At 38.1% G+C, this 26638-nt stretch overlaps 1 protein-coding gene across 2 annotated transcripts in view; it reads left to right on the forward strand.

Moving 5' to 3' along the window:
• Positions 1-26638, forward strand: part of itga1 (integrin, alpha 1) — a 60492-nt gene that overhangs the window by 24175 nt on the left and 9679 nt on the right. For both annotated transcript variants that reach the window (XM_067433368.1, XM_067433369.1), the window contains 17 exons: positions 4202-4293; positions 6665-6779; positions 7329-7450; positions 9944-10092; positions 10287-10437; positions 10589-10763; positions 11841-11914; positions 12982-13126; positions 13765-13907; positions 15096-15239; positions 16406-16666; positions 17148-17278; positions 17950-18113; positions 18195-18331; positions 21398-21508; positions 24338-24414; positions 24771-24897. In XM_067433368.1, coding sequence (XP_067289469.1) covers positions 4202-4293; positions 6665-6779; positions 7329-7450; positions 9944-10092; positions 10287-10437; positions 10589-10763; positions 11841-11914; positions 12982-13126; positions 13765-13907; positions 15096-15239; positions 16406-16666; positions 17148-17278; positions 17950-18113; positions 18195-18331; positions 21398-21508; positions 24338-24414; positions 24771-24897 — 2318 coding nt within the window. The remainder of the gene's footprint in view (positions 1-4201; positions 4294-6664; positions 6780-7328; positions 7451-9943; positions 10093-10286; positions 10438-10588; positions 10764-11840; positions 11915-12981; positions 13127-13764; positions 13908-15095; positions 15240-16405; positions 16667-17147; positions 17279-17949; positions 18114-18194; positions 18332-21397; positions 21509-24337; positions 24415-24770; positions 24898-26638) is intronic.

Raw genomic sequence — 26638 nt, forward strand, 5'->3', positions numbered from 1 at the left:
TTAAGGATACAAAGAGTACTTCATGATCATCATTTTTGAGAGAAATAGTAAAGGTGAATCCATTTACGAACAAGTTCTCCGTTTAGTAAACAAATTCAACCCCAGTGGTGACGTGGATGATTATGTTGAACGTCTTTCAATCATCGTATAAAGCCCGTCCTGACAATTTGAATGTTCCGAACAGTTCTGGTGCGAGCATAGTTGTCCAGAACGAACTTCAAATGTTGTGGGCGGGGCTAAGTTCGGTTGGCATCCAGGCTAGTTGCACCTATTTCTTGAGCAGCAAATCATTAATGATTTCTGAAGGATCATGTGACACTGAAGACTGGAGTAGTGATGCTGAAAATACAGCTTATATCTCAGGAATACATTACATTTGAATATATATTACAATAATATTACAATTTTAAATTGTAATAATAATTTGTAATAATAATTTCAATGTTCAATATTACTGTTGCTATACTGTATATTTAATCTTTTAAATCTACACTATGTAACTTTCCCGATTTTAATCAAACAAAGATGTAGTTTGATGATGCCAAGGTTGAGTGCAGAATCTTGGGTCACGTGGTCTTCACCTCACAGCCGGTGGAAAAGAATCAGCAGAAATCATGTTCATGGATGTGGTTATTAATGTTACTGTATTATGAAGCAGAGCAGGACCGAGTGTTGAGGAGCTGAGCTCGCGAGTGGCGGGACTTTTATTATGACAGGACACAACTCATTTCCGTTTTTCTGATCATGAGTATGAGGTAACGCAGCTCTGTTTATCATGTTAGATACATTTTAGAGTGTTTAAAATGATGTTATGACATTGCTCTGTGCGTTCGCTCAGCGGCTCCTGTGACGTGTTCACACTGCTAAGAGTAAAGCGTTTCTGCCAAATGAAACCGAGGGTAACGCAGATATGACACAATTGACAGGCGACTCCCTCAGACGTCCCGGCTCCTTGGTTAAAACTTAAATCTTACTAACCCAACCCCAAACTTTGGAACAGTAGTGTACGTCACATTGCAAAAGTAAAATGGGTTGCAAATGAAATCTTATGTTGACAGTTTAGATACAACTTGCTTTTGTCTTCATTACCAGTCACCAAATGCAGAAGTTCCCCATATTTAATTGCTTTGATGAAAGTCCCTTGCTTCTAATTGATTAACTAGCATGATAGTTTTATTCAAGAAGCCTTTAAACTACACTGAGTGAGTTCAAATGACTTGACTCTTAACAACACCTGATTTTAGCCTTTATCAGATGCCCAGAGAAAACCGTACAACTGACACTTCTGTGTGGTTTCCCCTTTCTAGAGATATTATTCTGAGAATTGAAGAAGAGGAAAAGGGCACTCATACTGACCAGAGAGACTCTGAACATTTACATTTATTACATTTATTTAGCAGATGATTTTATCCAAAGATGAGCAATGATACAAGTGAAAAGAACTAGTACAGAGGACCTGAACAAAATTCAGTAACACTTTAGTAGGGTCCAATTCTCACTATTAATTAGTTGCTTCTATAAGTACTTATAAAGCACATATTGATGCCTTATTCTGCATGACCATATTCTACATCTCTTAATCCTACCCAGTATCTAAACTTAACAACTCTCTTACTAAGCACGGGTCTTCTGACTGAGAATGTGGATGTGAGTCTGGTTATATAATACATTGTGAACGAAAGCGTATTAACTCAAATATAGAACTGAAAACTGCATTCTGTTGCTGTGGTAACATGGCCAACATACCAAGATTATACAGTATATATATGATCCATTTGGATTAAATGCATATTAGTAAATGCTTAATATTTTTGCATCACTGCACATTTTGATCGAGGATATTTGAAAGACTCATTAGCCTGTAGTGCTATAGTTTGTGTGTTTGAATGTCTGAATGTCTGACTCTCAGAGGAGGCCTAGACAGGAAGTGATCCAAAAAAACAATTTATGTCTAAACTACACATAATTACATAATCCTTCACCAGATAACTCAATGTTGCATGTTGTCTTTCTTCAGGGATCTACCTTAATGTGAGACGCATCCAAGAGGAACTCTGATGTCAGAACAGATAGCGACTGAATCTCTGCCCTCAGTCATTTCTCTTTTTTATCTTAAATATGGACAATGTTGATTTTATGGGTTGAAAGCCCCATGTAAAGGACCCCAGAAATGCCTTTTGTTTTTTAAAGGTGTCATGAACTGGCTTTAAAAAAAAAATGATACTGTTGTCTGAGGTCAACTAATGACGTGTGTGTGGTTTTTACATTCAAAAGCATCAACTAATAAGTAATAGGCTATTTTCTACACTGGTTTTAAGGCTCTCTCCTGAACGTTGGGTTTTTAAAATTTCACATTTAAAGAAATCTAGTATTTGAACATGCCTATACATGTATTAAAATGTAAAACCTACAAATAAGTAAGCAGTTATGATTTGCAATACTTTGAGCAACTACACTATTATTTATTAAAGAGTCATACAGGCACTTAGTGAGTAATGGTAATACAAATGAAAATTATTATTTTTCCAGCCACAAAATAACTCTAATTTGCCTCTTTGCATTGAAATGCTCTATTTTACCTTAACTACTGCACTAATAGTAGTATATTTAATATTTAATATTTTATTTTAATATAAATAATAGAAATATTAGAAGGAATATGGTCATTATTGGACCATAATTATTGCACAAATAGTATTTAGTTCCAAAAGATCTCAAAAGGACCTCGAAATATTCAATAAATATTACTAAACTAAACTATAGAACATTTATTCAATTTAAAAATAGTTAAAGGGTTAATTCACCCAAAAATGAAATTGATGTCTCACCCTAATGTCGTTCCACACCCGTAAGACCTCCGTTCATCTTCAGAACACAGTTTAAGATATTTCATATTTAGTCCCAGAGCATATGTGGTGTATGCACACTTTCCTGTCCATGTCTAGAAAGGGAATAAAAACATCATCACAGTAGTCCATATGTGACATCAGTTAGTTAATTAGAATCTCTTGAAGCATCGAAAATACATTTTGGTCCAAAAATAACAACGACTTTATTCAGCATTGTCTTCTCTTCCGTGTTCCTCAAAAAAGATTCAAACGGCCATGAATCAATGAATCGATCAATGATTCGGATCGCCAATGTCACGTGATTTCAGCAGTTTAACAGTTTGACACGCGATCCAAACAGCTAAAATCACGTGACATTGGCGATCCGAATCATTGATCGATTCATTGATTTATGGCTGTTTGAATCTTTTTTTTAAAGGTCTTTTTTGAGAGATTTTTTTGTGATCACGTGACCGCGCGCAACTCTGTTATTCAACGTCTCTGGTTTTAACTGTTATGCCACATTATGTGCGGCAAAGTGCTATTTGTTGTTTAAATTTCGTATGTCGTATATATATTTTTTTGAACAATATGGATTTTCTTGGGAAGAGTGAAATGGTGAGACAGAGCCTGAACGTGTGTGTCTCACGGGTCACGACAAATGTGTGAGAGCTGGCAACCCTGACTTACGGTCGAATGCGACACACCGTGTGTGTGTGTGTGTGTGTGTGTGTGTGTGTGTGTGTGTGTGTGTGTGTGTGTGTGTGTGTGTGTGTGTGTGTGTGTGTGTGTGTGTGTGTGCATGTGCAGAACCGGCTCTAGACCTTCGGGGGCCCTAAGCAAAATTTGGTTGGAGGCCCCTTTGACAGTTTTAAGTAAGGCCTAAAGAAAAGCAATGCATTGACTTACAAACAGGAATAGTGCAATATTGTGGCTGGCTAGCGCGATCCGAACAGCTCCATGAGTTGGTGGGCGGGGCTACTGAATTAGACGTGTTTATTATTCTGTAGAGGCGGTGTTTCGCCACATGAAGACGTCAAGATAAGGCACATTCTGAGATCGATCGTTTCCTGGGCCTGGTGCCTATAAAAGCTGTTCTCTTAGGTTCGCTCAACGCTGCGTAGTGACGCAAATGGGGAACGCACATTCTTTGACTAACAAGGAAGTTTTCAGCTCTGAAACTTACAGGATATTCTTATATTACCATGACCTTTTATATATCAAAAGCTCAAGGGAAAGTTGATTTCTCAATTCATGACCCCTTTTAAAAGCAAATAGAACGACAAATGCATCTGATCTGCCTATGGGAAAATTGAGTTTTTCTATTCATAAGATTTACTCTGAGCGTGGATATTTGTCTATTTTTCTTACAGAAAACACAACAATTCCAAACATAAATGAAGTCAAGGAAAACATGACTATGGGGACGACGCTGGTGGTTAACCCAGACGGCAGTGGCTTTCTGGTAGGGAACATCTGCGGATGTGTCTTGCACTGTTACTTTAGCCACTGCTAATTAATAGTGTCTGATCACAGACTTATTAAATCATTACATTAAAAAAAGCTTTATGGAAGCACTCTTTTTTTCCAGTTAATGTTTATAATTATAGAATGGCCAATGACATGCTGAAAGTAGGCCTGTATTTGGTTTAATTTTATGACTGAACAAATTGTCAGCAATCTGACTGCAGTTCACAAAAACACTGCTTTTCCTGTAGTCAAACAATCCTAAAGAAATGTATCATTTGGACTCAAACCTAATGGGATTAAATGAATCATTTACACAAATCTCTAAGGAATCATCTGTGAATTCATGTAATCCGATTGGATAAACTGACGTTCTGAAAAAAAGCAATGGAAAAGTAGCAATTTCATTTTTATCCAGTAGGATTTTTTTTAACCCATTAGGATTGAGTCCAAATTATGATAAACATTCCGGGAGCATTCCTTTAGGATTTGTGGACAAAAATATATAACAGGACGCTGAATGAATCTGTCTGAGAAATAGAAATTTTTCAACATCAAGATGTATCATTTGTATTAGGAATGTTTATGTTTTAGAAAGGTTTTATTCGCTGTTTTATTATACTTGTTTATTTAAATGGTCCTGCAGTGTGACAAATTATATTTTAAAAGTACAATTATTCCATTTAATCAGTTTACTAGAATAAAATAAAAATGATGTGGAGTTCCGCTATATATAACATCCACTAAACGCTTGCCTGTAAGTGCTTAGAAGCTTCTGTCACCTCTTTACTGCCATCTTGGCCCATTCCTTGCTTGAAAAAGCTTGAGATCATTGATTATTTTTCATGTTTCCACTGCTTTCTTCAAATTCCATGAGATCTAAATCTGAAGACTGTACAGGCCACTCAAGAACCTTCTATGACTGATCCCTGAACCAAGCTTAAGTAGATTTGGATGTTCTTTTGAATGGCGGTCCTGCAAGAAAGTCCATTGATCATCAAGCTTCAGTCTCTGCACCGAAGGCGTCACATTCTGTGCCATAATGGCTTGATACGTCAAGGAATTCATAATTTCCTTTAAACAGTCAAAATTTCCACTTCCTGCAACAGCAAAGCACCCCTAAAACAAGACTGGTATGACTGCATGTTTGACGATGGAGATGGTGTTCGTCTGCTCATAAGCTTTGCCTTTTACCTTTTTTGCTGGTCCATGGATCCCAAAAGTTCCAGCTTGGTCACATCACTCCATAAAACATTCTTCCAGAACTTCACAGGTCTATCCAAATGAATTTAGCCTATATACTTTTGCCTTTTTGTTCTTCTTGGTCAAGAGTGCATGCATTCGGCAAGATGTACCAACATGAAGGCCATGCGTGTAGTGTTCTTCTTACTCTGCATTGAAATGTTTCCCCCCTTTTATAAGGTCATCTTGTAAGTCTTTGCAGCAAATTTAGTGGTTTTCTCAGTTGCTCTGCTCATCGTTTTATTCCCCTAAAATCATTTTGAATGACTTTGTACCGAGTTGTGTATTTGGGGAACAAATCCTTATAGCTCTCGGATCAATTTGACATCATGCTATATTATTATTTTTCAACAAGAGGTCGATAAAGACACCCAATGTAAAATTTTGAGCTGATTTAAAAGGGTTATGCATTCAATTGTGAGTTTAAGTTTGTAATTAATTCAAAGAAAGAATGTGAAGAGTGTGCTTAAAATATTATTTGTTTATTATTTATTGATAAAATCTAGTAATTTAAAGGCAAATAACCCCCCCCCCAAAAAAAAAAAAAAAAAAAACAGTAAACAGTAAGTTAACAGTAAAAAGTAAGCATAATTTTAGAGCTTTGTGTCATTTTTCAGGTCACACGAGGGATGGGTTTGTTACTAAGTACGAGGGAAGAATGAGGGTTAATGATAGTGTGCTTTTTCTTCACCCTCAAATTTTAAACTTATGAATAAGGCAGACAGCTGTGTCTCTAGGAACTTTTAGTGTTTTGGAAATCTTGTAGCCATAAACTTTTTACTGTAATAAAACCAATCTGTTCTCTGTAGCTTTTGTGCGAGCTCTTTTGACATGACCATGTTTGCTACTCAAATTTAACACAGGCAATGGCTAAATCTATGAATGTGTAACAGCACAAGCTAATGCCGTTTTGTTATAGAGTTTCCAAAGGCTTAATTGTGTTTTAGCACAATCTTGTACCACGCCATGCAAATATGTGACTCAAAAACTGCAGCTTTGAATCTTTGATCTTTGCTGTTTAGCAAAAAAAAAAAAATTCTGTGAGGACTGTAGAGTTACATGTCATGTCAGCTACTCCTGTTCCTCAGTGGTCCGATCTCTTTCTCTCTCTCGTACCCTCTGGACAGGCCTGTGGTCCTCAGTATGGCTACATGTGTGGTAGACAGCAGTACATCACTGGGATCTGCTCGAACGTCAGCTCCTCCTTCAAAGTCCTCAATTCCATCGCTCCAACTGTACGAGGTACGACACACGTGTTGTTAGTGTACATTAGCGCATTCCAACCGTGTAAACCACAGCCGGTCCCCCTTGCCCCGCATATCCATGTTAGGACAGTGTTTAGGAGAGCTGACACCAACCAATGCAACATGGAGCCAGTGACTCATCATAAACACACACACACATACTGTATGAAGTATCATAGCAACAATGAACTTCTCGCTCATCTCCAACCACAGGAAAGACCGTTGCATCATTTCATTTGAAGTACGCTTCATTAAATACAAACTTGATGCCTTAATTCGATTCTGAATGGCAAACAGCTCTGGTTAGCATTCAGATGTGCAGGCTAAGTCTATATTTGTTATAAATGTCATGTACATATTCATAACATTTTTTATGTAAGTTTTACAGTGAGCTATGTAGTGTAATTCCTATATGTAAACCTCCAAGTGGCTGTTAGCCTTCAGCTGCCTTTCTGTAATTTAAACAAAAGCATTGGGATATTTATTTCTCTTTCTCACTAGTATAATTGTAATGAAGGTGTTCATTAGTTATATCTGCCTGTTTCAGAGTGCAAGCAGGATATGGATATTGTCATAGTGTTGGACGGTTCCAACAGCATCTACCCCTGGGATCCCATTACTGACTTCCTGAAAAAATTTCTACAGAGTATTGAAGTCGGACCGGCCCGGGTGAGATTTTTTGGATTGTAGTGCTTTTCTGAGCAACCTTGTAGTCTAGCTTTGAAACACCTTAAAATGACAACAGTTTAAAATACAGTATCTACTACGTATGTTAAACACAGTAATTTAACCTTGTTACTGTACTTGAGTACATTTGTCAAGTAGCTGTACTTCATCAGAGTATTTCTATTGTATTTCTACTTCACGACATTCCAGAGCATAATATCATACTTTTATCACTCCACTACATTTCATAAAAACAAATCGTTTCACAAAATGTAATTCATTTAAAATAATCACAATTTACAATGTTTAGCTTTATTTTTTTAATACATTTTAGCACTTCCACACAGATTTTTGTATTGCTTGTTCAAATTGCTTAATTAATATGAGCTAAAGCAACACGATTGCTATGCATTTTGTCCTAACTTAATTTGATTGTGTTCAATCCACTTAAATATAAGTCAAATTAAAGTTCACTTAATCCGTTGAGATTACAACAATGATTTGTGATCCATTAACTGAAACTGGGCGGGGCTTGTTAGTTCCCAGCTTGCTTTGCCTATGGCTAATTCAAGAGAGCGTAAATGTTGTTATTTTATATGTAAGTGTTATTTTATGTATTTTTGAGCACTATTAAACACAATCAAGAGGAGACTTGATTGTGTTTAATAGTGTTTAATATTCAATTATGTTGGAATAATTAGAACATTTTAATTACAGTGGGTTACCATTGTGGAGAAGAGTGGAGCATTAGCTTCGGCTGTGGAGTAAAACAACTAATGTCATAACAGCTTGGTTGATGGAGCTTTTAATGTTTAGCATTTAAGATGCTAATGTGTGCTATTGCCAGCTAAAAGTTTGATAACTGGCTAGTGCAATATTATAATTCAGTTGTGCAACATTGAAATAAAATTAATTAAAGAAACGTAAGAAACGTATTTCAATTAATCATAAAATGGCCCTGATATGTCAATAGGCATTCAGAAATCATGTTCTTTTCAAATACTTATATCACTGACAACAGTAGTCCGGCCAGGATATTGTCATTTAAAAGTTGTTGTTGCAGCCCTCAACTGACGTAGATGTTGACATGTTGTGTTTTAGCCTGAAGCTCCACCCTCCACCTGTCGACCAATCACAAAGTCAGTAGTGTTTCGGCATCCGGGTTGCCAGCTCTGTTCTAGTTACCACAGCTGTAGCTACAAACGTTCCTGCTGGATCCTGTAGCCTATCTGGCAACCTCGAGTCAGGGGGGAGGGGGAGAGGGGACATTGATTGCAGTACCAGTTTTGGCCACAATCTTACATACACTTCCTTTAAATAAATATATATAAAATTAAATGTCTGAATCATTTCAGGGAATCCTAAAATGCACTTTTAAGCTACTAGATCGGGTCACCTAAAATGTATTCATTGCACAATGTTGAAATTACACTAACAATGATGTTTGTTTAACTTTATAGATTCATGTGGGACGATATACACAATTAAATCATGTAAATCCAACACACTTTTTTTTAGTGCAGTTGAACTACTTTTATTCCAATTATTCCAGTTTTTCATCTAATGTTCTATTTCAGATTTTCCGCTTTATTACAATTAACAAAAACACATTTTAAAGCCATTTGGTTTGGAAAGATATCTGTACATAATACCATCTTTCTTGGATGAGCGCTGCCTTTAAATAGGATTTTAAATGATTGGATTTGTTTTCTAACAAACCAAAGCAATTTATTTAGTCAAAGTTGTGTTCATCAAGTGCCATCAGCTTATATTAACATCATTACAAGGAGTGTTACATAAAGACTTTCCATGGAGAAGTTACTGGGTGGTTTGGTCCTAGGGAAATAAAGGCTTTCTTGAGCATGCCGCTGGAAAATATGGCACCAGAACGCTGAGCTGGGGGAAGACCACATATTCCATGGCTAAATAAATGTTCAAGTTTTTTTGAGAGGATGACATCACATTTGAGTCAGCTCAAGCACAGACATTTAGCAGAGAAAGACGACTGTGTGTCTGGGGGCCACCCAAACGGTCCGTGTTTGGTGGCACCACCTGAAGTATGTGTGTGTAGGCCAGAGGGGAACTGGCACCCTGACTGAGCCTGGTTTCTCCCAAGGTTTATTTTTCTCCATTATGCCCTGGAGTTTTGGTTCTTTGCCACTGTCGCCTTTAGCTTGGCTTGCTCAGTTGGGGACACTAAAATTTCGATCTAAGTTTTCAAATAAATATAAAAATAAAATTAATTACTAAATTAACTGTAGCAACTATATCTGTGATCTGCCCACATTCTCACTGTATGATAAATTGAAATGAACTGATAACATCGTTTTCTCCAAGGCGACGGTACAGCCGAATCAAATTTTGTTACAATATTTTCCTGTTTAACACTATGAAGCTGCTTTGAAACAATCACCATTATAAAAGCGCTATATAAATAAAGTTGACTTGGCTTGACTTAACTTGTGTGTTTTTTTGGGGGGGGGGTTGCTTCTCCAGGTGGGCATTGTGTCGTACGGGGATGATGTTGGCCATGTCTTCAATCTCAGCCAGTTCAGTAACACAAAAGACCTTGTTCAGGAAGCCGGCAAGATACCTCAAAGAACCGGCCACAAAACCATGACAGCTCTCGGCATTGATACTGCAAGGTACTGCGCTTACCGTTCAGTCCCAAAGTCTGAGGCTACAACAAAAATAGGATTCTCAATCTACTTTCAAAATTGGAAGTTGTATTTCAGAAAAATCATCTAATAGCAATAATAATTGTCAGTGTCTATTCAGGCAAAGGAAGTTTCGGAAACATTGTGCAGAATCTTGACCTGATGTTGTTTGTTTTCTAAAGGAAAGAGGCCTTTACAGTGGAGCGAGGAGCAAGACCAGGGGTCAAAAAAGTCATGGTGATCGTCACAGATGGGGAGTCACATGACCACTTCGACTTGAAGCGTGTCATTAATGAGTGTGAAGAAGATGGTATCGAGAGGTTTGCCATTGCTGTAAGTGCATTCATCCATGTATTATAATAATAATCAAAAAGGAAGAAATACTGTGCTACATGATTTCAGTGCTTTCAGTAGGAAAACTTAAAGCCAACAGACTGTTACTTTGTTACTTTTTAATGTGTCACATGTCATTTGGTTTTCATAGGTCCTTGGCGACTATAATCGGCAGAATAAAAGCACAGATGAGGTGAAGAATTTTGTTGACGAAATTGAAGCCATTGCTAGTGAGCAGAAAAGCGATCATTTCTTCAATGTGTCAGATGAACTTGCTTTAGTGACCATCGTCGATGCCTTAGGAAGCAAGATCTTTGCCTTAGAGGGTAATGTACCTAACGCATCACATTAAAAATGTTTAGATCCCTAACAGTACTGGAACATGTGAGTGGACATTTTCACATGGCAGACAATGAATCAAACAAAACAGTGGCCGGTTGCATAAACTGCTAAGAATAGTCTTAAAAGTTAGTCATCTAATTTGATTGTTTAATCTTTTTAAAGTCAGTTACATAAAATAGTAGATTGGTCTATTTCGAATCTAAAAAGATTAGCCCTCAAACTTAGCCTAGAAATCTAGACGCACCCTAGCGGCAGCAAATCTAATCTGCCGTGAGTGTCGTCTAGCAACTCTCAATACACGTCTGAGATGTAAAAGCCAAACTCTGGTCGGGCCAATCACATCGTGTATAGAGTCGGTGGATGGGGCTTAACATAATGATGGCCGAGTTGCGCTTGCATGCTTCTAGTAAACACAGAAGCTGGCGAATGGCGGTCTTTCGAATCAGCTTTGACCGCGACTCTGGAAGACTTGGAGTTAAGCTTTTCTCTGAGAAAAGAATAAAGAACGGCACTGAAGTCATTCTTACGATGTGTTCTGAGTTTTGCCGACCGGATAGTGATACGGCGAAAGTTTAATCTTTCAACGAGCTCTGCTTCACCTTCGTTGCTCTGGTTGGTTGTAGCGCTATCCTATCGCGTGCAGAGGGAGTTTGAAAGACAACCGTTTATCCCGCCCCTCGGATTGAGCCCTGTCTATGGTGAGTTTCCAGACCAAACATCTTGATGTGGGTCTGGCTTGTCAGGCTACCTCAAACTAGTTCTTAAGACTCAATCTTAACTATGTTTATGCAACTGGCCCCAGGTAACAAACCATCTGGCTAAGCCCTAACAACTACCCTTAGCAACTGCATAGCAACACCCTGGCAACTATTCACAACACCTACAACATCATGGCAAGTTTTACACTGGCAGCACCCTCCCAGTTTTTTCTGAAAATATTAAAATCCATATATAGTGTCATGTTGTGAACATGTTTTTCTTAATGTTAAAAGTTGTAGTAACCACAACATTCTTCATCAAATCTGTGTCAGAAATGTAAAATTGGCCTTTATATCTAACAGCCACATCTGGGAAGCACACCTCCTCCTTCGAGATGGAAATGTCTCAGTCTGGATTCAGCGCTCACACATCTAAAGTAAGTATTCTCTCGCTCTGCTCTCGTGAATATGGTAACATAGATCAGATTCTGTTCTCTGATTTACCTCATTCTGGCATCCTGCTGCTGGTGTCTCATGCTTAACGACAGAGGAAATGCACGCAGCTTGTGTGTTTAGCTATGAATCAGAGAAGGAAGAGCACTCTGAATGTGTCAGTGTGCCACTTCCTTTCTCAATTTTACAGAAACAACAGTGTTACCCTTAGTAACAGATTTTCAAATGCATTGTTGGGGAATCTAAGCACATTGCTCCTCAGTCATAAAATGCGAGCAGAACAAATTTTGTGTAACTTGTTTGTATACATGTTTTACGTAAATTACACATCCAGTGTTGCATACTAAGGCGTTTTGAATATTGTAAAAGTTATTCCTTTAAAAGTGCAAAAATGGAAGTTTGGGTGAGGGACTTATAATGTGAATGAAGCAATGTTTTTGAGAATTTAAAAGCTGATCATTTTATAAAAGCACTAACTGAATTCTTCAGTTTGAACGTGTGTATTGTTTAAGCTGTAAAACTGTTTAAATCATAATTTTTACAGTCCATTTAAGCAATGCGTTGTCAAGGATTTTTATATTTTTTAATTGGCCACATTCACTTTCATTGTAAGTGTCTCATTGTAACTCAGATTTTTCTTTTTTTAAAGGGGGACAAGGGGGACATTTAGCTTAAAGTGATGTTCTGTCATTTACTTACCCTCATGTCGTTCGAAACCAATAAGACTTTCATCATCAAATCAAAAATAGAGATATTTTTAATCAAATCTGAGAGATTTCTATCCCTCCATTGAAAGTCTGCTCCAACAAAATTTTGAAGCTTCAAAAAGTTTATGAAAACTTTGTAAATGTAATCCATATGTGGTTTATCCCAAGTCTTTTAAACAGTCAATATTGCTTTATATGATGAGCAGATTTAATTGCGGCTTTTATTCACATATAAACATCAATGCACATGGGTAAAGCTGATCAAATATGCTAAGCTAAAGCTCAAAGTGCTTGCTTGACTTGCATACTGAACTTGTCATATTCCTTGTAAATCTTTCTGACAGGCGGGTGTCATGCTGGGTGCCGTGGGCGCTTACGACTGGAATGGGACTGTAGTGATGCAATCTGGGAACGAGTTTGTCGTTCCAAAAAAAAACACCTTCCACAACCCTGAGGAGCAGAGGTACGAAGGCATGGCGGGATATGTAGGTAAGAAATCAACATTTAACCAATTCTTTTGGGTCGTTTCGCCAGTTTTATTAATAGTAAGAGTAGTTAAGGCCTTCATGCCTAGAAGACTTTAAGGGTGTTAAGCCAAGTCAATGAATGATTATATTTCTTGGAAACCAAACAATAAAAATGCTGTATGTACATATCAGGAATGGTATATCCTTCTTAATATTAGCCTCAAGGGGACAGGGAAGCTTATTATACAGGACAGTATTGTGGTAGTAGTCTAAACACATAGTCACAATCTTCTCCCATCCCATAAACACTCACACGGTAAGTGCAAATGCTCACACTCTCTGCACATCCCCTTTTAAGGATGTCGCTCCAGAATGAAACAACGGGAGTGACTTGAAATGACTCTGCCTGATAAATGTGTTTGGAGAACGAGCTGCTCGGAAGCACAGTTTCGCAAATGATGATTTAAGAAAAAAGATTTACAATCGGTCAAGTTGGTTTATTCTAACATTACTCCCAACGATGTCTGTGTCCTCGTTAATGAAACAGTTTATGATTTTAGCACCAGCTGTTTCATATTAAGCATGCAGACTACTGCAAATGCTTTTTGAGGTTGGGTTAGTTGTGTGGTAGTGAAGGTTGCAGTGTGGTTTTGCTTGCAGGTTATGATGTGCAGTCAGCGTACACACCCAAGGGAGTGCTGTACATCACAGGAGCGCCACGGTTTAACCACAGCGGACGTGTCACGGTGTACCGCTTGGACGGAGAAAACTTCACCATAACACAGACGTTGGAAGGAGAGCAGGTATATCCATAAAACATTCACAGTAAAAACCTCAAGCAATTTTGGCTGGATTATTTCACACCCAAATCAAAAAATAAAGAAATTATATAAAGATGTTTAGATCACATTTCACCCCAACTATCAAAAGAAAATAGACATTTAAAGAAATTATATTTTCTAAATAAATATTTATAAGCATAATCTTATAACATTTCACCCCAAAATCACAAAAAAATAAAGAAATTATATTTATATTATATATTTTGAAATTTATTTTAACGGTGTCGTGAACTGGCTTTTTTTTCAATACTGTTGCCTGAGGTCAACTTATGATATTTGCATCGATTTACATTATAAAACATCATAACTAATAAGTAATAGGCTATTTTCTACACTGGTTTTGAGGCTCTCTCCAAAACGCTGGGTTTTTATGGGCGTGACGCACTGAAGACTTGAAAGTATAGCCCACGGCTAGGATTGGATACGATTTGCATATTTAATGAGCTTCAGCTCCCCTGCGAGTACTGTGAGTGATTGTGGGCGTGTGGGGAAATGCAACCGAAATGAATCGCCCCCAGGGCTCGCAAAATATCTTTATCAAACAAACACAATGATTTATCCTCCGATTGATTGGAATGTTAATTTTTATGACTTGGCCTGCCCGATCGGTGGATATAACCGTGAACCTTACACACACACAGCCCTAGGACGAATACATTTCAGAGCTTGATCCCGAATCGCAATGAATGAACCAACAAATAAAGGATTCACCAATATTTGACAGCATGCTAAGGTATGTTTAGTTAGACATAAACAATATAAAACAATGCAATACTATTCCATATAACAAAAAACTTTTTACTCACATTAGTGTGTTAGCCCACTCATTAATGTAATCTCATCCTATCTGAGCATATAGCTGTGGTCACGCAACTCATCGAAACGAAGGAGAACAGGGCAGTGGCGTCATTTTACCACAAAATCAATAAAACATCTAAATTAAAACATGTAATTTGAAGGAACATTCATATTTATGTTTGTTTATTTATAGATTTTTTGTGGCAGATTTTTTAAATTTCCTCTCTAAATTGTCACTAATGTAGTCATTATTGTAATTTTTACTTGAGTGTTTTGTCATTACCATTGTTCTCAATAGATTTCCATTAGTAAGTAAAAAAATATTTTTTCTTTCTGTCATGTTTTTCGTAGATCGGCTCCTATTTTGGCAGCGTCCTCCAGACGCATGACATTGACCGTGACAATTACACTGACATCCTTCTGGTCGGAGCTCCCATGTATATGGGTTCAGAGAGAGACGAACAAGGTCAAGTCTACGTCTACAAACTCAATGAGGTGTGTGTGTGTCTTAAATCTGTGTGTGATGTGCCTCATTCCACATACTGAAAACATGTGTAGGGGAGTGTAGTACCTTCATTCCATCCCAGAGCATGTGGGAGCAGTAAATTTGGATCTGTCTTCAGGGAGTGTGTATTGTGTTGGTGTTCAGCCTGAGATAAATGGTCCCAGAGCAGGGGAAGGGTTGGAATGAGAGCTTGGCATCATGGGAATGGAAATCTAATGAAACTGTAATATCTCCAGCAAAATACCAGCCTCTGCGGAGCACCTGCTCTCAAGATCTTCCAATAATGGTGTAAATGGAGCAATTTCTATCGGTTTTTGGTCAGTGTTTTTTTGTGAAGCATTTTACTGTTTGCAAGGCAGCACTATTGAGCCCACATATTTATTTTGATTTGATTGGAACACTTAACATACAGACTCCATTTACACTATGGACATAAATGCAACCCTTAAAACCCTTTTAAACCTTTGAATTATGTTCTTACAATGCTTGCTATTCAATAAATCTTACCGACAAATTTGCATATTGAAATATGGATTGTCTCTTCTTTCCTGTTTAACTCCCCTCAAACTCACCTGTTTTTAGGTTTTATATTTTCTCAAAAAAGTCTCAAAATCTCAGTTTTTGTTGATCAAATGTTGTATGCATATAATGTATTAGTTGTTATATTAATATGAATTTAATTAATAAATATTGTATTACTTTTTAATTCATTTAATGCAGTATTTTTTATGTTTATAGAAACTTTATAATAATATACTGTATTTTTGTACATATAATGCAATATCTGTTATATTAATTTACACTTTATTCATATGATAAATTGTACAAATATAATAATAACTATATCTTTTTTTAAATATGGAATTTTTGGTGATGATGATTTCGTCTTTTTTCCTGTTATTTAACCATCTTTGAAACAGTTTCATCCTTTCTCCAAAAAGTCTCAAAAGTTTTAGGGTTTTTCTTCATTATCACTCAATCCCATGGAGCAACCTGGGGTACAATTTCTAGTTCAAACGTCTTACTCAAGGTCACAATCTGGCAGGATTCAAACGTACATTTTTACCCATATCTTCAACAACCACAAGGCTGCAGGCCACACTGAGAGCTGCCGTATCTCAGGCATTTACTCTGTGTATGTGATTTTTACCCTCAGAGTGGGCTGTTTAACCATGAGATGACACTGAAGCCGCTCAATCAGACCTGTTGTACGGCTAACTCTCGGAGCAACTGTAAAAGCATCAATAAGAACGAGCCCTGCGGCGCACGCTTTGGCACTGCAATCGCTGCCGTTCCCGACCTCAACCTGGACAACTTCAATGACATAGTGATCGGATCACCTTTGGAGAACGACCACAGAGGGGCGGTGTATATTTACCACGGTTCTCACAAATCCATAAAGGAGAAGTATGTGCAGGTAAGAAATCTTTTAAACATAGCATCAAGAGGTCACCTTGGTGATTAGAACAAACATATATGGTATTTACGTACAGTTGCATTTTAACACAATAAATGCTTGTATTGTATTTGTGATGCACGCAAGAACTATTCAAATATATATATATATATACTCCTTAAGTTTTGATTAAATAAATGTAAATATATTATCATGAATATAATAATGAAATAAAGATGTTATTTTTGTTTTATTCATAAAATACCATATGTTTACACTCTAATATTATAAATATTGTGTAATTGTTTAATACGTATAGTGATATTTATTATATTAATATAAGCTTTATTAATACAAATACATGTCATATTTCTATTTAGTTAATGTAATGTATTTACTATCCTAATACAGATTTTATTAATATAACTTAATAATATAATAATAAATTAATAATGACTATAATAATACAATAAATCTGGTATTTGTGTTCGTCTGTGTTTAGCGTATTGCTGCTGGAGGAGATGGAGAGAGCATGAAGTTCTTTGGCCAGTCAATTCACGGCATCATGGATTTGAATGATGATGGTATCATTGACGTCACTATCGGAGGAATAGGAGGGGCCGCACTTTATTGGTGAGTGTGCTTGACTTAAAGCTTCATTTTTATTTGAGTGTGTCAACAAAACTTTTATTTATTCATCGCAATCTATTCTGTAGTACAACATCTTAAATTCCCACTAATGGCTGGGGCTATAAAAGCCACGGGTATGAAACTTGAACTTACTACCCTCTGGATGTCTGTCTTCCTGGTTCCCACCCACAGCAGCTGTCTCAAATTTGGACCTAAGCCTAAACGTCCCACATCGCAGAAGCTTGTCCGTCAGGGGTTATGTCCCTCCGCTATGACCCATTTCTGTTGGGCTCTGAAACTGTGTGAGAGAGCCTCCAACCACAAAATAAACTCTTGGCAGCATTTCCTTTCTTAGATCCCCCTGTAGAGATCACAGATTCCAGAGTGGCCACAAAATGACCCCTAATGCTGAGACTTTGCGACTGTAGAGCAAAGCCATAGAGTCTAGTGACCTCTGCCATCTTCACTCCCCAAGCTGCACCACCCAGCCCTCCATTCGCCTGTAATTGACCACATATTACATTTTTGGAGACCATCTGAAGTATTTAGTTGGACTGAAAACTCTCTATGATCTACGAACCAGCTGTTGTTGTACAGAATAAAATGAGACACCTATTAATCCTCCAAATGCAGCTCTATTCACATAAACATCTTGTTGAACTTGTTTAATCCAGGTCTCGGGATGTTGCAGAGCTTCTTGCTAATATGACCTTCGACCCAAGCAAGATCAATCTGCAGCAGACCTGTCAGGTGCACGGGAGGACCACAGTATGTGTGAAGACCAAAGTGTGTTTCAGTTACCGGATCAAGTCTGACAAAGACACAAAAACAGGAACTGGTGAGTCACTGATGCTCTTTCTTTATGTCTTGTCAATCGAGTCTTTAATTTTCTGTGTTTTTAAATGCCGTTTCGCTCCAGTCATCAGGTATAATTTGACAATGGACTCGCTGAGAGCCGTTGCCAGAGGACGGTTTAATGAAACAGAGGACAGGAGATTGCAGAAGAAAGAGTTTATTGTTGACCAGCTTTGCAGAGAGCACATCTTCTACACGTCGGCAAGTAAATCAGTCTTCTCATACGCAAGTATAGACCTTAGTCAGGTTAGATGCCATATTGATTGTTGAATTTAAAACGGATGAAAACGAGGCTGTGAGGGATAGACTTAAAGGCACAATATGTAATGTTTCAGCATTAAAAATATAAAAGATCACTATATCTATGTTATATATTTTTTAAAGTTGTGTGTTTACATTATCCCGACAGTTCCAATTAACTTCTAAATCCAGAGAAATTAATATTTTAATTTGAAGACACGGACCGTGTCTTTATTTCCGTTATGTCGCCCGTCTTTCACGTCATATCCACGTTTGCGTCTTGCTTCCTGCGGAACTCGGCGGAACCGCCAAACTCAAAGAGGAACACTGACAGTATAAGGGGAACACCCGTATAAAAAAGTCTGTATGATAATGGATCATGACTACTCTTTGCCTGTACGTTTTGCCAGCTCAACAAAGCGCAAACGTACGGGTGAAAAAAATGACCCGAGAAGATTTTGGGACAGTAGAAGAAGCAAGAGACGTGTAAACCTTGGAGAAGCAGAATGTTCGACAATCGCGGATGCCATGTCAACATATCTATAATTTGAGTAACTCAAATTATGATGCGCGGTTAATATGTCAACATAGCCTACCAACTTATAGGTATGTTGACATAGCGACCGCTGCACAACATTCTGTCTCACACATTAGCTAACGTTACTGATAAGTTTGTTAAGTAACGGTAGCTCGCTGCTATTTCATTAGATTTACATTACATAACGTGAAAAGCCGTAACTAAACTTAACAATAATAGAGATGTAATATAACAATTACCTTGTCAGTGAACATGTTTTCTGCTGGAGATGCCAGATTCGCTGGTTGACAGTGACAATGACAACAACTCCCATGAGCCCACGCACTTTCCCGACGTCCTCAAAGTACGTCTGTTGTTATTATTTTGAATGAGTGACCCCTAGTGGCCAAAAGTTGCATACTGCACGTTTAAGCTTGGGACATGCACTGCAAGAACAAAGAAATTTGTTCTCGAGGTGGCACGAAAAGGAACAAAGTTCGTTCTGGCCGGTACATTCCATACTTCACGAGAAAAGCAGGTGCCGGACATCTGCGTTTCTCTGCATAAACCACGCCCACTTTAAATGTCTGACCAATCACACGATAGTTCTCGGACACCCACAAGAAAAAAAGTATGTAATGGTCTTTACAATCTTTACAGTGGCCCTCACTGTATAAAGGATTTTGCCGTTTTTATGACCTTTCATAAGCTGAACAATGTATATTGTTAAACAACAGCACAATCCATTGAACGCACTGTATTCTGTCCCTCACATCCTCGTTGTTATTCCTGTCAAAACTTAAAAATGGCGCTACCCTAGACTGAGGTCTATAGGGCTGCACAAACTTCTGTCTTGTGATTTTAGCTTATCTTCATGTACAGTAGCCTACTTACAAAGATATTTTTATACCTCTCTCAGTTCAAAATGCTTGTGCTACATCTAACAGCAGTAAAATATCTAGCTTCCACCAGACCGCCTTCCATATTCAACTTATGAAAAATGTGTAACTGGCACAATATTTTATACTTTATACTGTGTTAAATATGGATATTTTTCTTACACGAACCCATTGATTCCCTTCAGAAGGCCTTTATTAACCCCCGGTGCCGTGTGGATTACTTATATAATGCATGGATGCACTTTTTTAGACTTAAAATTTAGGCCTGCCATTATAATGCTTGGATTAGCCAGGATTGTATTCGTCTGAAAGAAGAATGTCACATACTTCTAGGATGACTTGAGCGTGAGTAAATCATGGGCTAATTTTTATCCTTGGGTGAACTAAGACTATTCTTCTTTCAACTATTTTTGACATATTTGTGTGTACGCGTTTAGGTGCGCATGATCCGAAGCCCATTTGCTATCTGCTTTCAGCTCCGTCTCGGAGTGCGGAAATCCGCCTGGGAACAGTGTTTCTTTTCCTGCTTAATGCTTTTTTATAAAACTGTTTTATATCAAACACATCCCGCAGTTCCGCAACAGTAGACTGCCTATACAACACTCGCTTACTCAGCTGATTTGGATGTAAAGTTTGGACTTTTAGGGATGAACGAAAGCGCACTGCTGTGAAGGAAAGGAAGGTGTGCTGAATGGAATAAGGCAGCAGAACAATAATCGTTTTACCTCGATTATCTTGTTTTTCATAATCGTTGGAAGGCAAAAACTAAAATCGATTATACGATTAATCGCACAGCCTCATTACAGTAGCTTAGTAGTGTAACTTTTCCAGTGACAAGCTACTTAAACATCTGAAAAACTTTGTCCGTCATGTGGTGCTACCAACAGGGAAAAAGCACAAAACAGTACAAACAAAATTATATAAAAAAATTATATTATTGGTCAAAAAGTATCAGATAATTTGACATTTTGATAGACCAGTGCAGAGTATAAGATGTATTGCATATGTTCAAATGTCTTCTTAATGTAATGCATTTTGCTTTGAATAAAAGTGTCTGCCAAATGTATAAATGTAAAGCATTATCTTGGGAAGTAGACTGGACATTTCCTCCAGTGTGTGCAGACGGGCTTCTTATAAAACCAGCCCCCACGCTTCTCTGAAACCATTATCTTAATCTTTTTGCCTCTGATCTAGATTGTTACGTTTAACGTCTCTTGTAACTAGATAAAGAGCATACAACTAAGAGTTTGAAAGTAGAGGCCTTGAGTTTAATAAAAGCCAGAGATTCTCTGATCAAAGGCCTGAGGCCAGTAAAGTAACCCCCAGCCTCCGTTGCGACTGCAGAATGTCCCGCTTCAGTGAATACACGTCCTCTGAGCTCTAGAGGAAGTATGCTATCTGTGCTAACAGATCGTGCTGTAAGAGGTGATGCCCCCTTGTGTTCAATGCTGCATGATCAATATGAGAATATGACCTACAAACTAATAATACGGAGTTGATAATAGGCTGCTAGCGACAGAATGAATTTGATACATTTCCGAAGCTGTTATTAAGTTGCCTGAAAGACGTTAAGCTGAAAAAATTTGCAACATCCTTTATTATCCCCCACAGGATAAACTGGATTTCAGAAACCCCATTATGGTCATGCTGGAATTCGGTTTAGCGGATGAAGACAAGGGTCCAGTCCTAGACGGGGAATTACCGACCTCACTCAACAAGACTGTAAGCTCTCATTCTCCCTCCTGCTGCCAAATCAAATCTGAGGTTTATATGTGTAGGTCATAGTGTTGCATTCACTGCTCCAGTAACCGCTACACTGGATGCTGCAGTTATAACACTCATTAAAAGAAGGAGTAAATGTGGGTGGCAGCTGTAAGTTAGTCCAATAAAGTCTCTCTAATTTTACAAGCGCTGGGAGATTTTTCCCCATGTTTGCTATCCCACATGCAGTTATGAGATTTTAATTTGCAGAAACCAGGATGGACTGGCATAGGGAATGCCAAGACTCTTCCTAATGGGCTAGTTGACTAGTTGGCCAAATTTATTTTGTAATTTTGATGACTTGATTAATTTAATTACAAACACAAATATGTTTGCTTGTGAAGTATAATCATTCATATTTTAAGTTTCATGGGAGCAGATAAAATGTTTTATTTTTATTTTATTATTATTATTTCTTTGATTTTGACTTTTTTTGATCGAGCACCTGCCCTATTATGGATGTGCATATAATAGTGATTTAAAAAAATGAAGCTTTGAATGAATTGAACCAATTGCTTCGCTAAATGATTCACTGATTTGAAGTGCTCAAAATGCCATACGCTGGTGACCCCTGCTGGTCAAAACAGTGTAAACGCAGAGAAAACTGCTTAAAACCAGTGGTGGTTGGTGGGTTTTAAAGGTGTCATGAACTGGCTTATTTTTTATACTGTTGTCTGAGGTCAACTGATGACATTTGTGTGGTTTTTACATTCAAAAACATCATAACTAATAAGTAATAGGCTATTTTCTATACTGGTTTTGAGGCTTTCTATTGAGCGCTGGGTTTTGATGGGCGTGCCGCACTTGAGACTTGGAAGTAAACACCCACCGCTAGGATTGGATAAGATTTGCATATTTAATGAGCATCTGCTCACCTGTCAGTTCAGTTCACATTAGGGATTGTTTTGAAAGCGGCAACCGGAATGATTCTCTCGACCACAGGGCTTGTAAACGCCTTTATGAAACAAATACAATGATTTATTTCTCATCCACCCGCGATTGATTGGACTATGATATTTGTATTACATAGCCCGCCTGATCGGTCGATATAAGCCCAGACCGAGCGCGCACACAAACGGACGCATACTTCAAATGTCTAGTCAAGCGAGAGTGAACAGTGCAGATCAAAAAATTAATTTTATTTCACTATTTGAGATTCATCTGCCTGCCAACGTGCTTACGTTTTTGTAGCCCGTCTGGAAAACACATAGCCCCGGGTCGTTGGGCTTTGCGAGCCCTGGCCCATACATGTCTGAGTCCAGCGTGCTAATGGTATGTTCTGTTAGACACGTACACATAAGCAAAACGATCTAGTACAATGCAATACTATTACATATTAAAACACGTTTTACTCACATAAGTGTGTTGCACAATTCCTGTTGGATCCAATATGAAAGAAACAGTATTGTGTTTTAATCTCAGTATGTCTGCAAATCCAGCATCGACCTGAGATTTGTTTACAAACGATTCCGCAGTGAAATGAAGCAAACACTCAAACATGTCTTCCCCACATGAGCTGGAACTTCATTAAAAATAAAGTTCACCCACACATTCCTAATATTAGGATCAGAAGGAAGCTTATGCAGCGACTGTGTTCTTCCACAACCAGGAATAGCGCAATATCTTGCTATCTTCTTCGGCATGTTAATTGCTGCTGGCTAACGCGAGCCAATCAGCTCCATGAGTCGGTGGACGGGGCTGCTAAATAAGGCATTCTGTAGAGGCGTGTTTCGCAACAGATGACGTCAAGATGAGCACACTATCGCTTTCTGGGCCTGGTGTCTATAAAAGGTTTTTTTTTGACTAACAAGGAAGTTTTTAGCTCTGAAACTTACAGGATATTCTTATATTACCATGACCTTTTATATATCAAAAGATCAAGGGAAAGTTGATTTCTCAATTTCTAACTCCTTTAAAATAGTCACACAATCCATGATCCTATCCTTTCCCAAAGAGGCTGCTTTAAAAATTGCTTTTTTTGTTCACTTTTAGACATTTTTTTTTTATACAGAAAATGAAACATACAGCAAGACAATATAAATATAATTGTACTCATCTAGACGATCACTTGAATCAAAAATCTACCCTTCTGTCCTTTAAATATACGTCTGAAAAGAGATATGCGGCCTATATCTTAGCTTACCCATAGGCGTGGGGTCTTCCTTCATTTTTAATTTGTAGCTGCTGTTTGAAATGGTAGTTTCAAAAGTAGATCATACTAATATCATGTAATTTACGTCTCTCTGATGATTGGTTGCTATAGCAAGGCTAGCCTTCTCTGTCTTGTTTCTTTTCTCTTTTCTCAACACTCCTAATCTCTGGAGTGAAATGCATACTCTCTGCATGCACACATGCACACACACACACACACACACTTACACACACTAATACCAAAGCAGACAGCTTTGCCAGCTCACAAGATAAGGTTATCAGGAGGAAGAGCCCGATTTCCTGGAGACATCACTGAGTTGTGTTTGCCAGAGCTACTCCCTAAAGTTCTGTTGTTCTTGTCCTCTCTTTAGTAATGCACTCAAACAGCAAAACAGTTCTTGACACAAATATTTGCGGGAAACAGTTGGCTTAAGGCTTGTTGCAATTAAATTACATTGTTGGAAAAGGGGTGTAAAACAAAAACTGGCAGGAAAACTATTTAGACCGACATATTTTGGCAAACATTGTTTAGCTAACTTAAAGGAGTGAAGATGTTTTTGAAGTTTATTTTTGCCACCATTCAAGCATGTTAGAATATATCTTCCTTTTACTTTTTCTTTGTATTTTCTTTCCCCCTAGATCGCATTAGTGGACTGTGGAAATAAAGAAATGTGTGTTGCTAAGCTACACCTTAAAGCCACTGCAAACATCTCAAGGTATTAATAGTAACTTTTTTTTTTAATGTCTAAAATGTTTCTGATTCTTTTGTCTTTGATGTAATTATTGTTGTAGACTGACAATGCAGATATTTATGACAGGACTATGTCATGGTTGCAGTTTTATTCATATGGTAAATGTTTTCTGGTGTATTCCAATCTGTTTGGTAAATTCCTGTTGTCTGCTGCCCCCTTCTGTTGACTTTTAAATAAATACATGTTCCCTGTTAGGTTCAGCACAAGTTGTCCTGTCAATGTCATCAGCCTCAGATTTGTCTACAAGGCATGAAATAGAATTACAGAAGCACTGGATGCAAAACTGACTTTGTTCATCTGTTATTTCTGTATAATTATAGTCTTCTCATAAAAAGCAGCCAGGAGAAGTTCTATGTCAACATTGAGGTCCACAACAGTGGAGATAATGCTTATAATACCAAGGTTACACTGAGCCACACAGAAAATATCAACTATGTGAAAGTTGAGGTAAGTCGTCTCTGTAATTATATGTATGCAAGAAACACTTGCTTTTAGATAGATTTAAATGTACATAACAAACGCAGTTTCCACCAATATCATGGTAATCTTGAATACCTATAGTAGTATTGTATCCTTCATGTCTCCGAAGAGCCTTTAGTTTTATCACATTTATAAAAGACTGATGCGCTGTACCCCTTCTTTCTGTAAACGGCTGAGCTGTGCAGGCGTGCAGTGGGTGGAGCTAAAGAGTCACAAGCACACACACACACACGAAATACATCATAGCATTATCGTTGGATAACGTTCAATTCACTATATGTTCGTGTTGTTTACATTAGATGCACTTGATTGCAACAAAACACAGACATTTGATGCAGTTTCACTCACCGCCTGCTGTTTCGACTCGTGACCGGGAACAAACTCACTTGCAGAACAAGAACACCTGCATCCACTGTTTCCTTAACGCTGGGTTATTTACGAAGCCGAAGAAGGATATCTTTCCCTCACAACCAAAAACACACTTCTTTAGTGACATTGTTTATTTCGTGTTCTAAAAACAAAATGACTGACAACAGTTCTGTAACCCGAACAAAACTCATTGATGGGTTCGCTCTTGCTCTGGCTCTGGTTGATGTGCATGTCATCCGACAGAAATGTTTTAACAGGTTGTTTTAACCCAATGTTGGGTCAAATATAGACTAACCCAGGAATTGGGTTGTTTCCAACTCTTTTAACTCAGAATCCAACTCTTCAACAGTGTAAATAAGTCAGAATGTATGAAATAGCATTAGAAATCCCCCCCCCCCATAAATATATATACTTAAAGGGGGGGGGGGGGTGAAGCACTCAGTTTCAGTCAATCTCATGTCAATCTTGAGTACCTATAGAGTAGTATTGCATCCTTCATATCTCCAAAAAGTCTTTCGTTTTATTATATTTATAAAAGAAATATGGGCTGTATCGAGTCTTTCTGGAAAAAACCGAGCGCCTGGAGGCGTATCGTGTGGGCGGAGCTAAAGAATGACGAGCACGCAAAGCGGTGACGTCCTCAAGCGTGGAGAAACTCATGGCTATCGAGCTCAGCTAATAGATATATGATCCAGAATCATTTGGAGGCAGAAATAAATTGAACAGGAGAAACAGCAACAGCAGGACGTCCGTCTCTGTGGTATGTACTGTATTTAGTGGCCTGTCAACATTTGTGTCTTTACTCGCAGTTTATGAGGACATGATTCGGTTTATGGACTATTGTATGCGACTAAACCTTAGCAGTAGCAAGCAAACCGGTTTTGCACGTCAGACTAGTGTAAAGTTATACATAGAACAACAATAGAGTCCGTTAGCGCATTTGAATGACGAAGCACGCGAGTGTGTCGTTTACTGATGTTTACTCACGCGACGGTAGCCAACAGCAGAGACATTTGAAGCAGTTTTACTCACCGGCTGCTTCCAAAGCAGGACCGAACCTTTATCGTTAGGACCGCTCCGTCAAAAACACACTTCTTTGGTATGATTTGGTGAAGTCCTGACAGCAGTGACTGTAGAGATCCACTTTGAGACGCGACTGAAGCGATGTTGTGAAGCTTCCCGTCATTTCTGCGTTCAAATCGGTTCAAATGCAGCACTGCCTTCCCGGAATGCTGTGCTGAAGAGTTGAAGTCGCTTGATGTCACCCATAGGAATAAAGTGGAGCGCGGTGCGGAGTGTTTATGGGCGTGCATTTCCTCTCTCGCTCTAGTCACGCGCG

This window comes from Pseudorasbora parva, chromosome 23 (genome assembly GCF_024679245.1).
Source record: "Pseudorasbora parva isolate DD20220531a chromosome 23, ASM2467924v1, whole genome shotgun sequence".
NCBI lineage: Eukaryota > Metazoa > Chordata > Actinopteri > Cypriniformes > Gobionidae > Pseudorasbora > Pseudorasbora parva.